Genomic DNA, 24248 nt, shown 5'->3' on the forward strand with positions numbered 1-24248 from the left:
TCCCCCCACGGGGTACCCCCACGCTCCCCTAAAACCGCTCGTGTCACCCCACGGGACCACCCCTGGGTCCCTCTGGGTCACCCTTCACACGTGTCACACCCCCGTGCCCCCAGACCCACTCGTGTCACCCCCAAACCATGTCACCCCATCGGGTACCTCCCTGCATCCCCAGACCCACCCGTGTCCCCCTCACCCCGTGCCACCCCCCCGGGACCCTCCCCACAGCCCCAGACCCACCCATGTCACCCCCCACACCCCCAGACCCACCCGTGTCACCCCCCAACCCATGTCACCGCATCAGGTACCTCCCCGCACCCCCAGACTCACCTGTGTCACCTCCCACCACGTGTCACCCCCTGGGACCGCCCCCACGCCCCCAAACCCACCCGTGTCACCCCCAACCCACGTCACCCCATCGGGTACCTCCCAGCATCCCCAGACCCACCCATGTCACCCCCCAACCCATGTCACCCCATCAGGTACCTCCCTGCACCCCCAAACCCACCCCCACCACGTGTCACCCCCTGGGACCCTCCCCACACCCCCAGACCCACCCGTGTCACCCCCCACACCCCCAGACCCACCCGTGTCACCCCCACACCCCCAGACCCACCCGTGTCACCTCCAACCCACATCACCCCATCAGGTACCTCCCTGCACCCCCAAACCCACCCGTGTCACTCCCCGTACCCCAGCCCCACCCGTGTCACCCCCAACCCATGTCACCCCATTAGGTACCTCCCCACACCCCAGACCCACCCGTGTCACCCCCCACACCCCCAGACCCACCCGTGTCACCCCCAACCCACGTCACCCCATCAGGTACCTCCCCGCACCCCCAGACCCACCCGTGTCCCCCTCACCCCGTGTCACCCCCCCGGGACCCTCCCCACAGCCCCAGCCCCACCCGTGTCACCCCCCACACCCCCAGCCCCACCCGTGTCACCCCACAAGGCGCTCCCCCCGCCCCCTCCCCTCCTCATGTCACCCCCCTGTGTCACCTCCCCACGCCCCCAAACCCACCCGTGTCACCCCCTCGGCCCCGCCACGTGTCCCCAGCCCCCCCCATCACCCCGTGTCACCCCTCCCTTTACTCCCCCCCAGTATCCCTGAGATTCCCACCGAATTCCCAGCCCTCCCCCCCCCACGCTGGGAAGGGGACACGGAGCCCAAGGTCACCGGTGGGCTGGCAGCCAGCCTGGCAAGGACAGGGACAATCCCGCCGGAGCCACCGGCTCCGGGCCCGCCCCGGGCTGGGGGGGACACGGGGACACAACCACAGCGTCCCCCATTCCCACCATCCCCGCTCCAGAGGGAACCTATCCCTAAAACCCGCGTGTTCCCACGTGGAACACCGCGTGGGGGCGGGGGGGGGACACACACACCCCACGGCGAGATTTTGGGGTGGCTTTTGGCTCAATCATCGCTTTTTTTTCTTAAGTAATTCAAGGAAGAGAAAAGAAAGAAAGAAAAGCAAAAGCTTCGTTCCACAGCCCCCCCCCCCACCGGTTCCAGGGGGCCTCACTCCCCCCCGCGGGATTTTCCCTTTTCTCCCCTTTTTTGCCTTAAATAACCCCCGGCTCAGCTCCCCACCCCTCCCCCAGCCCCCCGCGGGAGGGGGGGGGGGGGAAGGGATTTTAGGGGCGTTTTGTGGCATTAACCCCATTGTGGGGGTGGGGAAACCGAGGCAGGACGGGGAAGGGGGGGTCGAGGGATCCCTGGGTGTGTCGGGGGGGGCACCGGGAGGGGTTTTTTTTGGGGGGGGGCTGCACCCCCGGGGTTGGGCCCTGCCCTACGTCACAGCCACCCCGAGCGCTTTCGCTTTCCCCCGGCGCTCCCGGGGGCACGCCCAGGGGGCCCCCCCTAAAATGTCGAGCCCAAGTGACCCCCCCCACCCCCTCCCCTGGCACTGGGGGCACCCCAAAACCAGCTGCAGCAAAGATATAAATCCCCCCTGTGTGTCTGGGGGCGGGGGGAAGACCCTAAAACACCCCCCCCCCCCCATCCTGCCCCACAAAGGGAGCGGGGTTTGGGGGGCCCCTTTTTCCAGCCCTTGTTCCTCCCTGCGCCCACAAAATGGTGCTGGGTTGCAGGGGTTGTGCTCAAACCCACCCTGGGGACCCCCATGGGACCCCCCCACTGTGATCCCAAACCTCCCATGGGTGCAGGACACCCCAGACCCTCAGGGACCCCAAAACAGCCAGAGAAGCCAAAGGAGGTGCCCCTAAAAGTGGCACCGCAGGAGCCTGGGGTCAGGGACATCATGGGACCCCCCAAAACTGTCCCAGAAAGAGCCTGGCATCGGGTACCACACCACAGGGACCCCCAAGTTGCCACCATGGGACCCCCAAAGTGCCACCACAGGAGCCTGGCAGCGGGTACCACCCCAAAGGGACACCCAGAGTGCCACCACAGGAGCCAGAAAGTGTCACTGCAGGAGCCTGGCATCGGGTACCACACCACAGGGACCCCAAAAGTGCCACCATGGGACCCCCTAAAGTGCCACCACAGGAGCCTGGCATCAGGGACTGCACCAAGGGACCCCAAAAAGTGTCACTGCAGGAGCCTTGGCATCAGGGATGGCAAAAGGGGACCCCAAAAAGTGTCACTGCAGGAGCCTTGGCATCAGGGGTGGCACCACTGGACCCCCAAAAATGTCAATGCAGGAGCCTGGTATAAGGTGCCACATCACAGGGACCCCAAAAGTGCCACCACAGGACCCCCCAAAGTGCCACCCCAGGAGCCTGGCATCAGGGATGGCAAAATGGGACCCTAAAAAGTGTCACTGCAGGAGCCTGGCATGGGGTGCCACATCACAGGGACCCCCAAAGTGCCATCATGGGACCCCCTAAAGTGCCACTGCAGGAGCCTTGGCATCAGGGATGGCAAAAGGGGACCCCAAAAAGTGTCACTGCAGGAGCCTGGCATCAGGTGCCACATCACAGGGACCCCAAAAGTGCCACCACAGGACCCCCCAAAGTGCCACCCCAGGAGCCTGGCATCAGGGACTGCACCATGGGACCCCAAGAAGTGTCACTGCAGGAGCCTTGGCATCAGGGGTGGCACCACTGGACCCCCAAAAATGTCACTGCAGGAGCCTGGCATCGGGTGCCACATCACAGGGACCCCCAAAGTGCCGCCACAGGACCCCCCAAAGTGCCACCACAGGAGCCTGGCATCAGGGATGGCACTGTGGCAGGTGCCCAGTGTCACCCCCTGAGCTCCAGCACCACTCACAGCACAAAAACTTCGCAAAAATCAACTTATTTTCCAACTTTTGGGCTAATTCTGATCTCCCAGCAGAGCCCAGCTCGGCCTCTCCCCGCTCCTGCTCACCCCAAATATTGAAGACCCACAAATGTTTCCCCCCCTCCCAAAGGATTCCCAAGCCCATCCCGACTCCCTTGGGGCGGGATTTAGGTGCTGGGATTCCACATCCATCCCATCCAGGGCTGCCTCTGTGCCAAGATAATTCCAGTATCTCCTGTTTCCGCTGGAGGCAGCCGATGGACAGCGTGGGAAGAGCTGCTGCTGCATCCCAGCGTTCCCCAAACCCCGTCAGTGACATCATTCCCGGCTGGAATTCCAGGCACTTAGGGCACAACCAAGGAGAGAAAACGCCTGGAAATGTAAAGTGCCGTTTATTTATTATTTCCCCTCCTCCCCCCCCCCCCCAAAATGATGAAAATATCGAGTTTAAAAAAAAAAATTAATTGCACCAACAAACCGCTCGATCCAAACTCTCCTCCCCCTTTTCCTCCTCTTCCTCCTCCAAAACCCAGCACCAAAACCTATGGAAAATAGCCCCAATCTTTAGGAACTCTCCTCTTCCCCACTTCCCACAGAAAATAAGAGGCAAAAAAAAAAATCCATCACATTGAGCACCCTGGAGCTCCGGAGTGACTTGTCCGGGCGTGAGCTGAGCCAGCAAGCACAGAACCCCCCAAATTAGGGGTGTGCCCCCCCCAAAACTGGGGTATCCCTCCCAAATCTGGGGTATTCCCCCCAAAAATTCGGGGTATCCTCCCCCCAGCTTTGCCCTGAGCAGGGCAATGCCTTCGTCCAGCGCTGGAAAACAGGGAAGGAAAAGGTACAGGAAGGGTTTGGGGTTCCCAAGCCCTGGCACTTCATTTTTGGGGGGGGGGGCTGAGCAGAGGCAGAGGGGATTGGCACCTGCCAGCCTGACTGGGTGAAAAAACAGCCAAAAAAAAGAAGGAAAATGCTCCCCCCCCCAAAAAAAAATCCAAAATCCTCAGGGGAGGCTTGGGGGGGGTCACAGAGCCCTGGGTGGGGGGAGCAGGGGAGCGACTCACCCCAAAATACACACGGAGGGAAATGAGGGGACCTGAGGGTCTGCAAGGTCCATGATGGGAGGGACCATTCCAGCCCTTTGGAAAACCCTCTGGACTCGGGATAACGCAGGTCTGGCTGGGTGGGTTCATCCCCACACTGGCCCAGAGGGGCTCCAGGGGGGGCTCCAACAGGCAATCCTGGAGCTCTGCCACATTCCACAAGGGATGAGGCCACCCGTGGGATGGGGGAGAGGCAGCTGGAGAGGTGGAAAACCAGGGTCTCACCCTTCCCTGTGCCCTGGGAATGGCGGGGTCAGGAGAGGGACCCCAAATCCTGGGCACGGCCAGGGTGAAACAACCAGGCTCTGCTCCCACTTTTCGGGCTGGAAGGTAAGGAAAGGAAGGAAAATCCACGCTCTCCCCTCATCTTGACACTGAAAAGTGGGAGCCACGACCCTGTGGGGATTTGCCCACCCCCAGCTCCCACCTGATTCCCTCGGACTCCGATGGATCCGGCCCCTTCCCTGGACATCCAAGCACGTGACAAGACCAGGCTTGGAAACAACCGTTTAAAAGGAAAACCAGGAAAGAAAATAAAAGAAAAAAAACTAAACCAAAAAAAGCACAAGTCTTTGCTCTGAGGGGCAGGAGGAGCCCAGTGCTGTGTCTCCTCCATAAATCACCCCCCCAAGACCACCCCCTGTCCCCAGGCAGGGCAGTGACACCGTTTTGGGCCACCCCAGACAGGGTTTCTCCGTTCCTGATCCCGCTGATTCTCCACCCCGGGAGCGAAAAGCAGGGAGGAGGGGAAGCATCACCCTCCCCATCCCCTGCCACCACCTCCCACAGCCCCCACACACCTCCCCACCCCCTGTTACCTTCTCGTTTTCAACCGAACACGACGCCAAAAAAAAAAACAAACCCAACAAATTAAAGAAAAAAAAAACCAACCAACAAAAAAAAAAAAAATCAACACAAGCAGCACCACAATTCCCAAAGTGTCAGGAGCTCCAGAGCCGGAGCAGAGGCCTGGAAAACACCACCCCCTCCCTTTAACACACACATCAAAAGAAACCAACCCCGCTCGGGCCGGGGAGGGAGGGGGGGGTCGGACGATGAGAAGACGCTTCCGAGGGGTCGGTGCTTTGGCTGCTGGGAGTCGGGGGGGAGGAGGGCTGGGAAAGGAGGAGGAGAAGGAGGAGGAGGAGGAGGAAGGAGGGCAGTTCTGTGGCGGAGGGAAGGAGAGGAGGTGGTGCCAGAGGCAGCTGCGGTGCCAGCGGGGCTCACACGGCAGCGCGGGTGGGTGTGCTGGGCTGGTTCAGCCGCAGCGTTCGGCAGAGCCAGCCCGCGAAATCCACCTCCTCCACCTCGGAGCGCTTGATGAAGGTGTGACTCTGCGAGCACAGGGGAGACAAAAAAAAAAATAAAAAAAACCAACAAAAACAGGGTTAGGAGAACCCTCCCCGGCTCCCAAAGCAAAGCTCTTGTGCTGTGGGATATGGGATACACCCTGGAGAGGGGAGAAGGTGCTGGTGCAGTCCTGTGTCAGGGTCTCAGCATCCTCACAGGGAGGGATTTCTTCCCAGTATCCCATCTAGCCCCACCCTCTGGCAGTGGGAAGCCATTCCCCTTGGCCTGTCACCCCAAGTCCCTCTCCAGCTCTCCTGGAGCCCCTTTAGGCCTTGAAAGGGGCTCCAAGCTCTCCCTGGAGCCTTCTCTTCTCCAACTTGGCCTTGGACACTTCCAGGGATGGGGCAGCCACAGCTTCTCTGCCCAACCTGTGCCAGGGCCTCCCCACCCTCCCAGGGAGGAATTCCTTCCCAATATCCCATCTAAATTTCCCCTCTTTCACTTTGAAGCCATTCCCTGCGTCCTGTCCCTCCATCCCTTGTCCCAGGTCCCTCTCCAGCTCTCCTGGAGCCCCTTTAGGCCCTGGAAGGGGCTCTCAGGTCTCCCTGGATCCTTCTCTTCTCCAGGTGAACCCCCCCCCCGCTCTCCCAGCCTGGCTCCAGAGCAGAGGGGCTCCAGCCCTTGGAGCATCTTTGTGGCCTCCTCTGGACTTATTCCAGCAGCTCCACATCCTTTGGATGCTGCTGCCCCAGAGCTGGAGGAAGCTCTGCAGGAGGGGTCTCACCCGAGCTGGGCAGAGGGGCCAGAATCCCCTCCTTCACCCGGCTGTGGGATGAGCCCAGGACATGGATGGATTCCTGGGATGTGAGCACACATTTCCAGCTCGGGTTCAGCCCTCACTCACATCCACCTGCCCGGGTGAGGAGCCAGGTTTGGCTCAGGCACCTCAGCAGACACCGGACAGGCGGGTGGCTCCCCGATACCATCAGCGCCTTTGAACCAAAGGTGGGTGAGTCACTCCCTCTTCCCTGCCTCCATTTGGCTCATCCTAAAGCTCAGCCCTGGGACTTTCCAGCCTTTGGAGCAAGAGGCTCCTCAGAGGGAAGGGGCAGCAGTTGGCAGAGCTGGTAGAAAATTCTCTCTCCCCCCTCACTCACCATCAGCATCTTCAGATCTGCCCGTTCCGCCGGGTTCTTAATTAAGCTGAAATGAGAAGAACAAGAGAGTAAAAATCAATGTGAGACATTCCCCGGGGGGAAAAGTGGTTATCAGGCTGGATAGAGAGAGGTCTCCAGCTTCCCCCAAAGCCACTGGGCCTCCTGGCTCCTTCCCTGGCTCCATCCCCACCAGCCCAGCTCCCAGTGAGAGCCCAGGGATCCGTGTCTTCCATGGGGATAAACTGCACCCTGCAAAGGGAGAAAAGGCCCTAAAGCCTGGCAGGAATTAGTAGTGATCCTTGTAACATCCAATCCCTGGTTTAATGGGAGCTGTGGCAGCACCTTCAGGTGTCCCCCCACCCCACCAGAAGGGCTGGTGTGTTCCTGGTGCCTCCGGGGTGACTCAGCCCCGGGAATCTGCTCCACCATCCCCCCCCCCTTGCCAGATTTAGAAGGAGTTGGGATCCTGCTCAGCATCCCCCCAGATAAACTGCTTTTATTCCAAGCCTTCCCGAGGCTGGAGTTGCCAGCACAGCACTGCAGAGAAGGCAGGGAGGGATCACCAGAGCCCTGCTGAGCACCTCGGGTGGAGCAGCAGCTTGCAGGGCTGTCAGGGAGCACGGACAGGCCTCCCCCTCCAGCCAGGAGATGAAATCCTTACCATTTATTTACAAACTCCTGGAAATCTTGCGTGAAAACTCCACTTGGCAGCTTGGGAGGTGGCTGTGGAGAGAAGGAGAAGGGTTTCTTTCCTGCATCACTGTGGTGTTAATGTGCCAAAAAACCCAGGGTCACCTGCAGTCCCAGCGAGCTCAGCGCTCTACAGCCATCCTCATCCTCCTCATCCTCACTGCTTTTCCAACCAGGACATGGCTCCTTGCCATTCCTCACCCTGCTGCTCCAGCTCACCCTGCAGCTGGGGGACCCAGCCAGAGCTGGGAAATCAAAATCCAAGCACCTCAATTCCCTCTCCAGCCTCACAAATCCCAGCTCTGGCACCGCCTTGGGCTGATGAAACAGCCCAGAAATGATAATTGGGGTCAACTCCCATCCCCTTGGAAGGGGAAACTGCTCCTTCCACCCTCACGAGTCTGACAGGACAAGGGGGAAGGGCCTTAAGCTGAGGGAGGGCAGGGTTGGGTGGGATACTGGGAAGGAATTCCTCCCTGGGAGGGTGGTGAGGGGCTGGGATGGATTTCCCAGAGAAGCTGTGGCTGTCCCATCCCTGGAAGTGTTCAAGCCAGGTTGGAGCAACCTGGGAGAGTGGAAGGTGTCCCTGCCATCCAGGGGGTGGCACTGGATGAGCTTTAAGCTCCTTCCAACCCGAACCAACCCGGGATTCCACGACTAACAAACACTTCTGAGCCCACCCTGACTCAGCAGAGTGGACACATCACTCTGGCACCTCTGGAATGCCCGTGGAAAACAAACACCCACCTCATTAACTATATAATCCAGCAGTTCAAAGATGGCCATGGCAGGCCGACTGTCCATCCCGTGGCCTGCATGGGGAAGGTGACAAAAACAGTGGTCAGGGACTGTTTGGGGACAGCAAAAGACTTGATTTTGTGTGCAGACCGTGCCTGTGGGACTCCTGCTGGGAGAGGCAGAGGCGACTCACCGGGGAACCGACTTGTGGTTAAAGAGAAAACCAACCACATTCCGAAATTTCGGGTTTCTTTCACCAGGCCTGCACAGCCCAGATTTATTTCCTAGCTCGGAGCACTTGGAGAGCACCATCTGCTGCTGATGGTGCCTTCTGCTTCCAAGGGAGTGGCTCCAGCAGAGCCTCCTCGGAACCCTGGTGCCCTTTTGGGTGCTCCCGCGAGAGCTCCCGGCAAAGCTCTTCCCAAAAAACCGCCTCGGGCTTGAAAGGAACTTGTCGGGGGAGCACCGGGGGGTGTGGCAGCGCCCCTCCAAGTGGGTCACATTCCAACAGCCTGCACCATTCCCAGCACGGGGGACACAGCAGGGGCCCAAAGGCCGGATTTGGGATGCCACCTCCACCTCCCCACGCACGCCCGGATCCCGCCTGCCTCGCCCGGCAGTTCCAAACCTCCGCGGTCGGAGCATCGAGGCGGCTTCCCTAAAAAAGCCACTCCTTTCCCGGCACGGCCTCCTCCTCCTCCTCCTCCTCCTGAGGCTCTCCCAGCCCCCAGCCCCTCGTTCCCCCACACGTGAGGTGTTGGTTGCAGTCACACCACAGCCCCTACCACTGACGGGGCGTCCTGGGGGCCTGGCCCGCGGCGAGACGCTGTGGGACTCTCCCTCCGCCCCGTCCACCACAGGACGGCCAAATATTGCTTCCAGTTCCTTGGAGTCTGGCGGGGGGATTGGGTACCTTCCGATCGACAGCTCCACCAGGGACAGCCCCATGCTCCAGATGTCCGACTGCACCGAGTAGTGAGTGCCCTGCAAGCGCTCGGGCTGCAAGGGAAGAGCAACGGGAACGAGGTCAGCGGGCTGGGAACGCCGAGGGAGGAGCGGCCACGGGCTTGGGAGAGTCACACACAGAGCATGGGAATAGCCACTGACTTGGAATAGTCAAACAGAGAGCATGGGGACATCCACTGACATGGAATATTGACACAGAGAGCATGGGGACATCCACTGCCATGGAATATCAACACACAGAGCACAGGAACATCAGCGGGCTGGGAACGCCGAGGGAGGAGCGGCCACGGGCTTGGGAGAGTCACACACAGAGCATGGGAATAGCCACTGACATGGAATATCAACACAGAGAGCATGGGGACATCCACTGACTTGGAATAGTCAAACAGAGAGCATGGGGACATCCACGGACATGGAATAGTCACAGAGAGCATGGGGACATCCACTGATATGGAATATTGACATAGAGAGCATGGGGACATCCACTGACATGGAATAGTCACACAGAGCACGGGAATGTCAGTGGGCTGGGAATGCCGAGGGAGGAGCGGCCACAGGCTTGGGAGAGTCACACACAGAGCATGGGAATAGCCACTGACTTGGAATAGTCAAACAGAGAGCATGGGGACATCCACTGACATGGAATATTGACACAGAGAGCATGGGGACATCCATTGGCTTGGAATATCGACACAAAGAGCACAGGAACATCCATTGGCTTGGAATATCGACACAGAAAGCACAGGGACATCCACTGACATGAAATAGTCACACACAGAGAGCATGGGGACATCCACTGACTTGGAATAGTCACAGAGAGCATGGGGACATCTACTGATATGGAATATTGACACAGAGAGCATAGGGACATCCACTGACATGGAATATCAACACACAGAGCACAGGAACATCAGCGGGCTGGGAATGCTGAGGGAGGAATGGCCACGGGCTTGGGAGAGTCACACATAGAGCATGGGAATAGCCACTGACTTGGAATATCAACACAGAGAGCATGGGGACATCCACTGACTTGGAACAGTCATACACAGCACAGGAATATCCACTGACATGGAATATTGACACAGAGAGCACAGGAATATCCACTGACTTGGAATATCGACACAGAAAGCACAGGGACATCCACTGACATGGAATAGTCACACACAGAGAGCACGGGGACATCCACTGGCTTGGAATAGTCACAGAGAGCATGGGGACATCCACTGATATGGAATAGTCACACAGAGCACAGGAATATCCATTGACTTGGAATATCAACACAGAGCACAGGAATACCCACTGACTTGGAATATCAACACAGAGAGCACAGGAACATCCACTGCCATGGAATATTGACACAGAGAGCACAGGAACATCCACTGCCATGGAATATTGACAGAGGAACATCCACTGCCATGGAATATTGACAGAGGAACATCCACTGCCATGGAATATTGACAGAGGAACATCCACTGCCATGGAATATTGACAGAGGAACATCCACTGCCATGGAATATCGACACACAGAGAGCACAGGAATATCCACTGACTTGGAATATCAACACACAGAGCACAGGAACAATCATTGACATGGAATATCAGCACTCAGGGTCAAAAATATCCTGTGCTGGAATTAAATGGATGAGACTCATACTTCCAGGGCCTAAAGGGGCTCCAAGAGAGCTGGACAGGGACTTGGGACAAGGGATGGAGGGACAGGACAAGGGGGAATGGCTTCCCACTGCCAGAGAGCAGGGTTAGGTGGGATATTGGGAAGGAATTCCTCCCTGTGAGGGTGGGGAGGGACTGGGATGGATTTCCCAGAGAAGCTGTGGCTGCCCCATCCCTGGAAGTGTCCAAGGCCAAGTTGGAGCAACCCGGGATAGTGGGAGGTGTCCTTGCCCACAGCAGGGGGTGGGACTGGATGGGCTTTAAAGTCCCTTCCAACCCAAACCACTCCTTGATTCTGTGATATCCCAACGGTCTCTCCATTCCAAGTCTCCACCCTTCCAGGGAAAGGGCAGTCCCAAAAGGGTCACGGGCAAAGAGGATGGAAAAGAAGCATCATGTGCAGACACAAAGCACTTGTAGCACCTCATCCACAGCTCCAGCCCAGCAGCATTCACAGCTGCTGATATTTGGGAACGTGGAACACACAGCAGGAATCTTTCTGCGTGCTGAAATCTAATTGGTTAACAAAAATTTATTTTCCTGCTCATCCCTGTTTCACGCCCAGGAGGCAGAAAATCCACACGAGGCTCTTACCGTCGAGAGAGGGAAAAAAAATAAATTAAAAATAAATCCATCCCTGCAAGTCATCCCCACTGGCAGCTCCGAGGCAGCTTGGAGCCAGTGCCTGGGTGCAAAGGGGATCTTATTTTTAAATAGCCCCCAGTCTAACTATAACTGGACTTGACTAACCATTCCCAAAATACGAGAGCAGCTCAGAGCTGAGCGCTCAAGTGCAGTGTGGGGCCTGCCCCAACACCCCCACCCACCCCCTGAATTTTGGGCACCAATTTTCTTCTTGCAGGTGCTCTGTTATAGGAATTCTTCAAGGCCAGGTTGGACAGGGCTTGGAACAACCTGCTCCAGTGGGAGGTGTCCCTGCCCATGGCAGGGGGTGGCACTGGATGGGCTTTAAGGTCCCTTCCAGCCCAATCCATTCTGGATTCACTCTCACTGGTTGGCTCCAGTTTGGCTTTAATTTCCCATCAGCCTGCACCAAATCCCAGCTGCACTGAAGTGGTTTTACCCCTGTTTACCCCCAGAGGAGGTGGGTGGATCAGCACCAGTTTTTGGACAGAGCTTTGCACGCAGAAAGGGATTTTTTTGAACCCCCAAAAACGCACTAAAATAAAACAGGGAGGGACAGGACACAGGGAATGGCTTCCCACTGCCAGAGGGCAGGGATAGATGGGATACTGGGAAGGAATTCCAGGCTGTGAGGGTGGGGAGGGACTGGGATGGATTTCCCAGAGAAGCTGTGGCTGCCCCATGCCTGGAATTTGTAGGATCTGAAATGTCTTTCCTTGCAAGTCTCTGCATCTCCACGTGCTTGGGGAGCACAGGCTGGAGCTGAGAGGCCACCAAGTCCTCTTGAGGGGATGAGGAGGTCTCTGCTTCTCCCACTTCCAAAGGCCTGGGCTCATCCCAAAACAAACCAAGGTGGAAACACAGAGCGAAGCCACGAGCAAACCATCCCCAAATGGCTGTTGAACCCAAATGGCCCCCAAAAAAACCCATCTGAGAGGAACTTACAGACATGTAGGACCGAGTTCCCACAAAGGAGTTGGCCATGGAGTCGATGAGCTGCCCACTGACCCCGAAATCACACAGCTTGATCTCCCCTCGGGAATTCACCAGGATGTTGGAAGGCTTCACATCTGGGAAGAGGTGCCAGGGAGGGCAGAGTGAACGGGGTGACACCCCCGGGGCTCCTGCACTTGCAGGGCAGCTATTTTTAGGTTCCTCTCCTCTCACCTCTGTGCATGATCTGGTGCTTCTCCCGCAGATACGCCAAGCCTCGTAAAACCTGGGAGGAATCCAGAGGCTGGATGAGATCAGAGCTGGGAAGGGAAGAGCTTTCCCTCCCTCAGGACACGCTGCAGGGTGAGGAAACTGCCCCGTGGTGCACACAGGTTTCAGGCTTTGCAGTTTATCCCACAGAGCCCAGCCCAGAGCTTGGCTTAACCACCCAAAAAAGCTTCTCCTGACCCCCTCTTGAGGAGAATCCAACACCACCCAGAGGAACCCAAAAGGTTTGGAGCTGGGAAAAGTGCCTGGGAATATGCTTTGCCCTCCCCTCTGGCACACACACACTGGCCTCTTGCCCCAGGTCAGGACTGGGAAGTGCATGTGGGGAAATGCAAAAAGCTTCTCCAGGCAAACCCATCATTCCCAGGAAATCCTCCCTGGAGGCCTCAGGAGCCACCACAACTCACCGCTATACTGACTTTGCCCAAGATTTCCTCGGGAATTCTTTTGGCTTCTTTCAACACCTGATCCAAAGAGCCGCCATCCTAAAATGGGAGAACGTTGGGAATGACCCACAGGCCAATCCCCAGCAGGAAAACAAGAGCTGTGCAGTGGTGGATAAGCAGCACAGAGCATCCTCAGCACTGAGAGATTTCTGCAATCTCCTTTGAGAGATTTCTGCTGATCTGAGCCCGACTTTATCACTGAAACCCATTTTTAATGCTGGTTTTCTACCAGCTCCGTTGGTTCTTTGTGTGGAAACGCAGGGGTGATGCTGCTGGTGCTGATTTGGAGGAGAAACAGTGTTATTTGCCACCAGGAACAGCAGAATGTGCTCACTGAGCTTCTCAGCAGGCTCTGGAGGGCGGTGGGTTGGCAACATTTCCGTTTGGCCAACCCCCAAACCTCTGCTTCCTCTTCCCCAAAAGTCGCGCTCTCTCTCTCTCTCTCTCTCTCTCTCTCTCTCTCTCTCTCTCTCTCTCTCCCTCGATTCGAGGCCTGAGCAGAAGTTTGTGGCTCCCACCAGGAGCAGAGCAAGGAGCCAGCACAGCTGCCAGTGCCCCAAGCTGGCAGGGGAGATGGAATTTGGAAGGATAAAAGGGGAGGAGCTGCTCTCACCATGTGCTCCATGCAGATGGAGATCTCCCCGTCGCTGTAGAAGGCCCCGTAGAACCCCACGATGTAGGGGGAGTTACACTCGTGCAGCACCTGCAGCTCCCTGATGATCTGGTTCCTGATGGCAGGTTTGATTTCCAGGTGAATCAGCTGCCAAGAAAGAAAAAACAGGCAGGGAGTCAGGGTGGAACACCTGGGAAAAAAAAAAAAGGACAACTCACGGGAAGCGTGCGAGCAAGTCCTGGGTGCTGGGGAGAAGTAAAATCAAGGGAAGCTCTGCTTTGGAACAGAATTTATCCCACCTGCAGGTTAATATTGAGGATAAAGTGACAGCTCAAAGGGGAATGACTTCAAACGACTTGGCAGAGGGCAGGGTTAGGTGGGATATTGGGAAGGAATTCCACCCTGGGAGGGTGGGGAGGGGCTGGGATGGATTTCCCAGAGAAGCTGTGGCTGCCTCATCCCTGGAGGTGTCCAAGGCCAGGTTGGAGCAACCTGGGAGAGTGGAAATGTCCCTGCCCGTGGCAGGTGGTGGAATGAAACAATCTTTAAGGTGCCTTCCAACCCAAGGCAGGCTGTGATTCCATGATGAAGGCAGAGGGAGAGCCCTGTGCTCCCTTGTCAGCGAGGGAAGGCCACGACCGCGCCGGGATTGCGCCGGACGGGAGCGGAAAGACGAGTCACAGGTTTGATCTCAGCAGCTCTGACTCAGCACACACAGGACCATTTTCACAAGCTCTTGTAGGTAGGTGTTGTAAGAAGGTGCTCTGAGATCAAGGAAACCACAGGAAAAAAGAAAAAAAAAAAAACCAAACCAACCCCGTGAAGGTTCAGCACGAGAACGAGCGGCCGCTTCTGAGGTCTGTTAACGCGGCTGTGGGGAGGAAAACCCCCTGGTCTGGTGGGAGGTGTCCCTGCCCATGGCAGGGGGGTGGAACTGGGTGAGCTTTAAGGTCCCTTCCAACCCAAATCATGTTCTGATTCCATGATCCCAACAGCAGGAGGGAGCAGAGGCTCTGGAGCAGTTGTGCTGCTCCTGCCGAGCCTCTTCCAACAGGCACATGAAGCATCTTCTGATTTTCTACTGCAGTAGAAGATGCTCCCCATGAATCCAAGCCTGAGAGGAATCAGTCACTGCTTGGAATGACCTTTGGGATCTGTTAAGTTGGTGGTGAGGGGTGAGGAATGTGTATCTCAAAGCCATCCCTCCCTCTGCCACTTCCAGCCCTCCTCAGCCACAACCCTCAAGGGATCTCCTTCCAACTGCTTCTGGCCAGTTTATCCATCAAAGTCCTCTCCCAAAGGAGGACTCGGAGACAGGACCCATGTAAAACCCGTCTGGAGGTTGCCAGGACCGTGCTCCTGACCCAGGTGAGGGTGCAAACAGGGAGAATCCAACCAAAACAGGGAGAATCCAACCAAAACAGGGAGAATCCAACCAAAACCAGCCCTCCCAGAGCCAGGGAGAGGCCCCAGACACTGCCCAGCCCCTCGTTACCTTCCGTGCCATGATGAGCCCTGAGGGTTTGTGCTGCACTTTGGTGACCACGCCGCCGTTTCCAGCCCCCAGCTCGGAGATCCTCTCGAAGTCATCGTCCTTGAGCTCTCCCACTTTGGCTTTCTGGGTGAGGAAAGCTTCCAGGCGCTTCTTCTGCTGCTCATCCAGCTCCAGCTCCTCCAGCTTCTTCTGCAGGTCCACCAGGTTCGCCCTGAGGAGAGGAGGAGGAGATGGGAGCACGCTCAGCAACAGGGAAAAGTTTCATTTTTTTAGGGGAAATGCCTTAAAAACCATCCCCTGACACGCCCTGAGCCCCCTGGCAGAGCAGCAGGGCTAAAGCAAAGCTCCAGGGAGAGGCAGAGCCCGGCTCCAATCCCTGCCCAACACACACATCTCCTCTGGAGAGGAGCTTTGGAGCAGTCAGCTGTTCTGGGAGAGCCCAAGGAGTAGGGAAAATCCTTCAATCCTTAAAGAGGCAGTACAGCAACCGCTCCCTGTCCCGGGAAGCCAAGCTTGGGTTTCGCTGAGAAACACGAGAAGGGCTTTCCACGGGGTCCAGCAGCCCCCCCAGCCCCAAATCCCGAGCACAAAGGGGTGGCTGTGCTCCCCCAGCACCTGCTGAGGGCTCCAGCTGCTCTCTCCTCCCAGTTGCTGCCCACCCCTTTGTCCCCCCCTCACCCACGGGAGGGTCTCACCCCATCCCTCCCACCCAGTGCTCTGATACGAGGCTCTGCTGTCCCCTCTCCACATGTCCTGTCTGTTGAGCCCCCATTAATGCCCCAAATCCCTCCCCCAAACCCCAGGACCCCATCCCAGCTCCAACCTGCGTCCCCAGGCCTGCTCCCTGCACACCCCAGGCCCCAGGTAGCCCCCAGCCCACCCCCAGCAAGCCCAGGGACCAGCCCAGCCTCCCCCCTGCCCACCCCACCCCTGCCTGCCCCCAGCCCACCCCTTCAGCTCTGGCTCCCTGATCCTTCACCCAGACCCTCCTGGGGCTGGGCCCATCCAGCCCCTCCAGGCCTGTCCCAAATCCCCCAGGCCTTCCTGGTTCCCCCCGACCCCGTCCCAGGCCTCCTCAGGCCCGTCCCAGCCCCCCAGACCTGTCCGCAGCCCCCCAAGCCTGTTCCCTGCTCGCCCCCAGACCCGTCCCACCCCCCCACAGGCCCCGTACCCGCCCTGTCCCGGCCCCCCCGGCCTAGTGCCCGCTCTGCTGCGGTCTCCCCAGCCCGCCCTGCTCCGGCTCCCCCCAGTCCCCGTCCCCTCCCTGTCCCGGTGTGTCCCCCTCAGGGCGCTGCGTCCCCCTCAGGCCCAGTGTCCCCCCCCCCAGGCCCGCTCCGCTTGCCAGGCCCGGCCCCCCCCGCGGCCGGGGCGTTCCCTGCCGGCCCTGACTCACTCTGCGGAGCCGTCGGGGCTGGGCCCCTCGGCGGCGCTGGGGGCGATGTTGAGGGCGGGCAGCACCGGCTTCCTCTTGGCCGGCATGGCCGGGCCGGGCCGCGCTGGGGCCGCGGGGGCGCGCCGGCCGCGGGGGCGCGCGGGGGCGGGGCCGCGCCGGGGGGGCGGGGCCTGCAGGGGGCCTATCAGCGGCAGGGATGGGCATCGGGGAGGGGCCTCGCGCGGGGCGAGCGCGGCGGGGACGCGCTGCTCCGGTGGGCGGGGCCTCGGGGAGCCGGGAGGCGGGGCCACAGGACGGGGTGGAGCCACGGGATGGGTCCAGGGCCATAAACGGGACTATTGGGGTGGGAACAAGGGCTCGGGGGGGGAGAGACTGGGCCTTCGGGGGCCGCGCCCGGGGGCCGCGCCCGGGGGCCGGGGCCAGGGGAGGGACCGCGGACGGGGCCGAGACCATGGATGGGGCAATGGGGGCGTGGCCGGTGCTCCGGGGGGCGTGACCGAACCACGGGGGCGTGACCTAGGTAGAGGGGGCGGAGCCTCGACAGGACTACGGGCAAGGCGGAGGCGGGGCCAGGAGGGGCGGGGCTGAGGGCGATGGAGTCTCGCGAGATCTCGCTGAGGCGGCGGCAGAAGGAGGAGGCGGCCATGGCGGCCTGAGGGGAGGGACCGGCGGGCACCGGGGGGCACCGGCGGTTCCGCCGTGTGAGGGGCGTTAATAAACTAATTAGCGACCCAGCAACGAACAGGAGCCGCCTCGCCTCTCTCCAACCCGTTCCCTACCCGACTCCGGGACCCATCACGGGGGCGACCCCTCACAGCCCCGGGCGCCCTTTGCCCGGTCCCGGCGGGGCCATAAACCAGGGAGCAGCCGCTGCCCCGTCGGTCAGGGGCCGTGGGGCGGCCGATAAGGGGCCGCGGCCTTGTCCCTGTGCCACGCCTGGGGCACACGGAGCCTTAGTCAGCGCAGGCCCCTCCCTGCGCCCGGGAGCCCGGGATCGGGGGGTCCGGGGATCCCGGGGGGTCCGGGGATCCCGGGGGGTGTGGGGATCCCGGGGGGTCTGGGGGGGAACAGCTCATGGAGGGGACACGGGTGACACTGTTGTGCTGATGGCCTCTCACCGTGTTCAGCCCTAAACACCCATGAGGGAATCATGGAGTCATGCAATGGTTTGGGTTGGAAGGGACCTTAAAGATCATCCAGTTCCACCCCCTGCCATGGGCAGGGACACTTTCCACTATCCCAGGTTGCTCCAACTTGGCCTTGGACACTTCCAGGGATCCAGGGGCAGCCACAGCTTCTCTGCCCAACCTGTGCCAGGGCCTCCCCACCCTCCCAGCCAAGAATTCCTTCCCATCTAAATTTCCCCTCTTTCACTTTGAAGCCATTCCCTGTGTCCTGTCTTTCCATCCCTTATCCCAAGTCCCTCTCCAGCTCTCCTGGAGCCCCTTCAGGCACTGGAAGGACACTGAGGGTAACTGAGGCAGGGAGGGCTCAGGCAGCAGAGCCCCAGCCCAGCCCTGGCCACAGGGAGCTGAGGGGCCCAAGGTTTGTTTTGCTGTCCCCCGGATGTTTTCCCCAACGCCCACCCAATGTGATTTAACGCCGAGACACCTGCCTGAAAAAAAAAGGGAAATTGTCCCTAAAAGTGGGTGAAGGTTCATGGGTAATTATAGCACCTGGACTTCGCTCTCCAGCCCCGGCCCCTCCTGCCCTGCTTGGCAAGGGAGCACAAAAACATGTGGCTAATGAGTTACTGGTCCATTCCCTCCCATCACATCCCGCCGGCCCCGGCCGGGGATATTTCGCAATCCAGGACGTTATTTCTGTGCAGTTGGAGTTTAAACTTTGCCACTCGGGTCAGGGCATCACACAGGAGGAGGAGGAGGAGGAGGCTGGGCTCGGTGTCCACCCCGCTGCCCTGCACTCAGAGAGGGTTGAGAGGACAATCTGTGGGATCTCACCCAGGTATGGCCCTCAGCGGGTCCCGTGGGACCATCAGGGTGGAGGGTGAAGGACAGGGTGCAATAAAGCCCCCCCGTGTCTGGGGGGGCCAGATGGATGTCCCAGTAATGACACTGTCCCCAAACCTGGCTTGGAGGACACTTGAGTCAGGGGTTAATTGGTTGGGAAGAGCAGTTGGGTGGTGGGTTGGGTGGTTGGGTTGGGTGATCAATCAGTCAGAGAGTTAACTGGTCAGTCCATTGGGCAATGTGTTGGCTATTTGGTCAGTCCATCCTTTGGTCACTTGGCCACCAGGTTGACCATTTGGACTGTTTCTTGATGGGCTCACTGATTGACTGGTCAACCAGTTGGTCAGTAGGTCAGCTGGTGGGGTAGTTGGGTTGTCAGTGGGTTGATTGGCCAGGTGGGCAAGTGGCCAACTGGCCTGGTGGCTCTCTCTGAATCCGGGGTCTTGAGCAGTGCCTGGGGTGGCACTGAGGGACTGAGTCACCTCCCTGGGGCCAAATCCCCTCCCTGGGGCTGAATCCCCTCCTTGGGGATGAGTCCCCTCCCCAGTCTCCTCCCCTCCCCTTCCCACCCAAAATGCTTAACCTGCCCTCCCAGAGTGGTCACCCCCAGGCCAGGGCTGCCCTCGAGGGACCTGAGGGGGTTGTGCCTGCAGGGAGCCCCTGGCTGGGTCATTCTCAGGAGAAAAATAGAGAATTTGGGAGTTTCAGCAGCTGGAAGGAGCTGGGGGGGCACTGCCATGCCCAGAGCCCCCACACCCTGTGCTCTCCCTCCCACACATGTAGGGCTTTGCCAGCTGTGCCCACATCTGTGCACAGACACCCCCAAACCCTCTCCCTGCTCCCTCCCACTGCCCCACGAGGTGTCCCCAGGCCCGTGCAGCTTGTGCAGGTTGGGGGGGGGGGGACACACGGGGGACAACCAGGGCTGGGCCCTGACGCTGTGTCACCTGCCAGCCATGGCCTCCAGCGTGGACAGCCTGGACCTGCTGGACCTTCTCTTCGACCGCCAGGACGGGATCCTGCGCGGGGTGGAGCTGGGAACGCCGCCGGGAGCCTGGCACGAGGGCAGGGTGAGACCCCCGGGCTGGGGGGGCTCCCGTGGGCACCCCGGGGTGACAGTGCCCTGTGGTGATGGGTGCTGTGTCCCCACAGCGTGTCCAGGACAGCGAGGACTTGCTCAGCTCCATCCTGGGCTCCGGGGACTCGGCGTCGGACTCGCCCAGCTGGTCCTCGGCCACCAGTGACAGCGGGGTCTCCGAGGACCCCCCCTCGGACCAGCACGACAGCCCCCCCAGGTGCTGTGACGGGGGTCCCCAGGAGGTCCTGTACCCCTACACCAACCCCTGCCGGGCTCAGCCCATCCCAGCGGGGTCTGGGGTCCTGCAGCCCGAGGTCTCCATCGACCTGGGTGAGCCACACTGGGCTGGGGGCACTGGAGGGACTGGGGGGGGACTGGGGACACTGGGGAGCTGAGAGGGGTGGGGCAGGTGGGGTCTCTTGGGGCTTGTGAATAAATTAGGGGAGCTGGAGGACTAGAGGGAACTGGGGAGAACTGGGAGGTCTGGAGGACTGGGGAGTGGGGAGAGCTTGGGAACTGGGGTGAACTGGGCAGGCTGGTGTTGGTGGGGGAGGCTGGATGAGGAGAGGGGTTTGGGGGGGGCTGAGCAGCACAGGGTGTTGGGGGGCAGCTGGAGCAGCACCAGAGAGACAGTTTGGGGGGGCAAAGTCGGGGTCACGGACTGGGCAGCAAGTCAGCTCAGCTCTGGGGCTGTGGCAGGGGGAGGGTCACCCCCAGGGGGGGGACACCAGGGACAGAGGGGGACACAGGATTGCTCACAGCCCTGCTGTGCCCTCACCAGACATGTGGCACCCCGGGTTCTTCCTGGAGGAGAGCCAGGACCTGCCCATGGTCTCCCCGCCGCCGACCTGTGCCCTCACTGTCAAGGACCTGCTGCTCTCGGGCAGCTCTGACAACGTGAGTCCCTGTCCCTGTGTCCCCAGCACTCCCTGTCCCTGTCTGCAGCCTTGGCCCCTCCTGGACACTGATCCCTTCCATTCCCATCCCTATCCCTTCCCATCCCCACACTGGGGTCCTATCCCTTGTCCCTGGACCACAATCCCCCCCCATTTCTGCCCCATCCCTCCACATCCCCACATTCCCACCCCATGGTCCCATCCCTTGTCCCTTCCTGGGCTACAATCCCCCCCATTCCTGCTCCCATCCCTCGCCATCCTCACACTTGTTCCCTTTCCCACCCCATGGTCCCACCCTGGACTATGATCCCCCCCATTCCTGCCCCCATCCCTCCCCATCCCCACACTTGTCCCCTTTCCCACCCCATGGTCCCATCCCTTGTCCCTTCCTGGACCATGATTCCCCCCATTCCTGCTCCCATCCCTCCCCATCCCCACACTTGTCCCCGTTCCCACACCACGGAGAGAGGTTGTCCCTCCCTCTTCCACGACCCCATCCCTGTCCCCACCACAGTCCCTGGGGTGACCATTCCCTGTTCCCACAGCAGCCACAGGCTCCCGGCTCCCTGCTCCGGCCAAACCAGGGCCACTTCCAGGAGCTGGTGCTGACGGAGGACGAGAAGAAGCTGCTGGCGAAGGAGGGGGTGACCCTGCCCACGCAGCTGCCCCTCACCAAGGTGGGTCCCAGCAGGCCTGGGGAGGGTGTGGGGTGGGGGAGATCCCATCCCCAGCATCCCTGACCCCCCTCCCCGTGTCCCCCAGTACGAGGAGCGGGTGCTGAAGAAGATCCGGCGGAAGATCCGGAACAAGCAGTCGGCTCAGGAGAGCCGCAAGAAGAAGAAGGAATATATCGACGGGCTGGAGAGCAGGTACGGACCCCACCCCTCAGCCTGGGCACGGGGGCACCCCGGGGGGCACAGCCAGCCCCCCCAGCTGTCCCCCTGATCCCAGCCCCTTCTCCCTGTCCCCCAGGATGTCGGCGTGCACGGCCCAGAACCAGGAGCTGCAGAGGAAAGTCCTGCACCTGGAGAAGCAGAACTCGTAGGTGTTCCCAGGGTGGGATGGGGGCAGTTGGGACACCCCCCTCACTCCCAGACCTGCTGGAGGGGCCTGGGGGGCTCACAGGCTCTCCCTGTTCCCAGATCCCTCCTGGAGCAGCTGAAGAAGCTCCAGGCCCTCGTGGTCCAGTCGAGCAACAAGGCGGCGCAGACGGGAACCTGCCTGGCGGTGAGTGGGGCTCCAACCCCCCGGGATCCTCGGGGTGGGAAGGGGCATCCATGGGTGGATGGATGGACAGATGGAGTCCCTCCATGTGCTAAGGCAGAGGGATAGATGCTCCAGGGTTGGAGGGATGGATGGAGACAGGGATGGGTGAATGAAGGGATAGGGGGAAGCAGGGAGGGATGGATGAAGGGAAGGAAGAACACAAGGAGAGATGGATGGATGGATGGAGGCAGGGAGGGATGGAGAGTGGGGATGGGTGGGTGGATGGATGAAGGGGTGGATGGAGAAAGACAGGGATGAATGGATGGAGGCAGGAATGGGTGGATGGATGGAGGCAGGGAGGGATGGATGAGGCAGGGATGGGTGGATGGGTGGAAGTGCACTGGCAGGAGCACATGCACCAGGAGGGATGGAGGGATGGACACAGTCCTGGCTCTGCCATCAGCCCCTCCCTGGGAGCTGTGTCCCAGCCCCTGGTCCCCCTCCACTGCTGTGTGGTGACGTCCCCTCTGTCCCCAGGTCCTGCTGCTCTCCTTCACCCTCATCGTCTTCCCCTCCGTCGGCCCCTTCGCCCCCAGCAAGGCCGAGCCCAACGGCGACTTCAGGCCAGTGCGAGGTGAGGGCTGAGCTGGGGCAGTACTGGGCTATGCCAGGCTGTGCCAAGGCTGAGCTGGGCTGAGCTGGGGCTGTGCTGAGCTGGGGCTGTGACAAGGCTGAGCTGGGCTGTAGTGAGGCTGTGCCAGGGCTGTGCTGAGCTGAGCTGGGGCTGTGCTGAGCTGGGCTGAGCTGGGGCTGTGCCAAGGCTGAGTTGGGCTGTACTGGGGCTGTGCCAGGCTGTGCTGGGACTGAGCTGGGCTGAGCTGGGGCTGTGCTGAGCTGGGCTGTGCTGAGTTGGGCTGAGCTGGGGCTGTGCCAAGGCTGAGCTGGGCTGTACTGGGGTTGTACCAGGCTGTGCTGGGACTGAGCTGGGCTGTGCTGGGCTGTGCTGGGGCTGTGCCAGAGCTGTGCCAAGGCTGAGCTGGGCTGTGCTGGGGCTGTGCCAGGCTGTCCTGGGACTGAGCTGGGGCTGTACTGGGGCTGAGCTGGGCTGAGCTGGGCTGTGCTGGGGCAGTGCCAGTCTCAGCTGGGACTGTGCTGAGGCTGAGCTAAGGCTGTACTGGGGCTGTGCTGGGCTGTGCTGGGGCAGTGCCAGGGCCGTGCCAGGCCCTCGGGTCCCAGCCCAGGCCCTGACCCTCGCCCCGTGGCGCTCAGTTTTCTCCAGGTCGCTGCACAACGCGGCCGCCTCCCGCGTGGTTCACAGCCAGCCCCAGCCCGGGGACGAGCAGCCCCGGGAGCCCCTGTGGTCGGAGCCCCCCGAGACCCTGCACGAAGCTTTCAGTGGCCACACACACCTGGACAAAGTGTCCCTCAGGAACAAAGTGTCCCTCGGGAACGACACGGCGGCACTGGCCCCCGAGGGGCTGAGCCGCGGGGCCGGGGACGGCACCGACGCCGTGCCAGGGGACAGCCCCACGTCGCACCAGAGCCTGGCAGCCCTGGCCTGGTCCAAAGCTGGGCACGGCCACTCTGCTGGGCTGGAGCCAGAGGAGGAGCTTTAGCAGCACCCAGGGACCACGGGGGACGCCACGGGGTGACACAGCACCTCATCCCCTCCGGGACGAGCCCTCGGGGTGACCCCTCCGGGACGTGCCTCCAGCTGCTGGACCCGCTCGGCTTTGCTTGTGCCTGGGAACTGGGAAGAGGAGATCGCTTCCCATTGGCCTTACTGGGAGGGAAGGGGCTGCTCCTGCCCCCTGGGTGCACTGGAAGTTGTGGAAGGGATGAGGGGGTCGCTCAGGACGGGGCTGAGGGAGCGGGAGGGGCCCTGGGCTGGTTGGTTTTGCTGGTGGTGCAACTGGTTGGTTTTGTTCTTGGGTTCGTTTTGGTGGTTTTTGGTTTTTTATATTTTTATTTTCATCTCTAAATACAAGTTATTTTGGAAAAAAATCCACCTGATTTGATTTAAGAGGGGGTGATCCACAAGGTTTCAAGGAGCCTTGGGCCAGGGGGACCTCAAGCCCAACTCCCTTGAGGCAAAGGGGCCCAGGAGAGATGGGACATGTGGCCAGGCCCAGTGGGACACCAGGGCACATCCCACAGCTCCCAGCCCTGTGTCCAACTGGGATCCAGCCAGCACCAGTCCCCTTCCATGACCAAGTGATATGGAATCAGAGAATTATGGAACAGTTTGGGTTAGAAGGAACCTTAAAGCCCATCCAGTTCCACCCCATGCCACGGGCGGGGACACCTTCCACTATCCCAGGTTGCTCCAGGCCCTGTCCAACCTGGCCTTGGACCCTTCCAGGGATGGGGCAGCCACAGCTTCTCTGGGAAAATCCACCCCCCCCAGTCTGTGGGATGGGC

At 60.3% G+C, this 24248-nt stretch overlaps 2 protein-coding genes across 3 annotated transcripts; one reads left to right on the forward strand and one right to left on the reverse strand.

Annotated features, from left to right (window-relative positions):
- Positions 1-3291: 3291 nt before the first annotated feature.
- MAP2K2 (mitogen-activated protein kinase kinase 2) lies at positions 3292-16779 on the reverse strand. Its single transcript, XM_032712244.1, has 11 exons — positions 16678-16779; positions 15285-15495; positions 13790-13936; positions 13138-13215; positions 12677-12728; positions 12455-12579; positions 9013-9226; positions 8237-8301; positions 7461-7522; positions 6800-6845; positions 3292-5686 (listed from the first exon to the last, which is right to left on the reverse strand). The coding sequence occupies exons 1-11, from the start codon at positions 16761-16763 to the stop codon at positions 5576-5578; spliced, it is 1197 nt and encodes a 398-aa protein (XP_032568135.1). The 5' UTR covers positions 16764-16779; the 3' UTR covers positions 3292-5575.
- A 1378-nt stretch (positions 16780-18157) lies between these two features.
- Positions 18158-23823, forward strand: CREB3L3 (cAMP responsive element binding protein 3 like 3). 2 transcript variants are annotated; one of them, XM_032712384.1, is made up of 10 exons: positions 18158-18642; positions 19602-19717; positions 19800-20055; positions 20507-20622; positions 21170-21298; positions 21384-21490; positions 21594-21662; positions 21764-21848; positions 22365-22461; positions 23097-23792. In XM_032712384.1, the coding sequence occupies exons 1-10, from the start codon at positions 18414-18416 to the stop codon at positions 23441-23443; spliced, it is 1551 nt and encodes a 516-aa protein (XP_032568275.1). In that variant the 5' UTR covers positions 18158-18413; the 3' UTR covers positions 23444-23792. The 2 variants fall into 2 exon arrangements, with proteins under 2 accessions (XP_032568275.1, XP_032568273.1); XM_032712382.1 differs by having other exon boundaries at positions 18159-18642; positions 21167-21298; positions 23097-23823.
- Positions 23824-24248: the final 425 nt, after the last annotated feature.

The sequence above is a fragment of the Chiroxiphia lanceolata genome, chromosome 27, assembly GCF_009829145.1.
Source record: "Chiroxiphia lanceolata isolate bChiLan1 chromosome 27, bChiLan1.pri, whole genome shotgun sequence".
NCBI lineage: Eukaryota > Metazoa > Chordata > Aves > Passeriformes > Pipridae > Chiroxiphia > Chiroxiphia lanceolata.

Coding starts and splice junctions, on each gene's coding strand:
- MAP2K2 (XM_032712244.1), bottom strand. CDS start 16,763: ATGCCGGCCAAGAGGAAGCCGGTGCTGCCCGCCCTCAACATCGCCCCC. Junction 15,496..16,677: donor AGCCCCGACGGCTCCGCAGA/GTGAGTCAGGGC, acceptor TCCTCTCCTCAG/GGCGAACCTGGTGGACCTGC. Junction 12,580..12,676: donor GCACCAGATCATGCACAGAG/GTGAGAGGAGAG, acceptor ACCTCTTCCCAG/ATGTGAAGCCTTCCAACATC.
- CREB3L3 (XM_032712382.1), top strand. CDS start 18,414: ATGTGGCTAATGAGTTACTGGTCCATTCCCTCCCATCACATCCCGCCG. Junction 21,663..21,763: donor CACCTGGAGAAGCAGAACTC/GTAGGTGTTCCC, acceptor CCCTGTTCCCAG/ATCCCTCCTGGAGCAGCTGA. Junction 22,462..23,096: donor CGACTTCAGGCCAGTGCGAG/GTGAGGGCTGAG, acceptor CGTGGCGCTCAG/TTTTCTCCAGGTCGCTGCAC.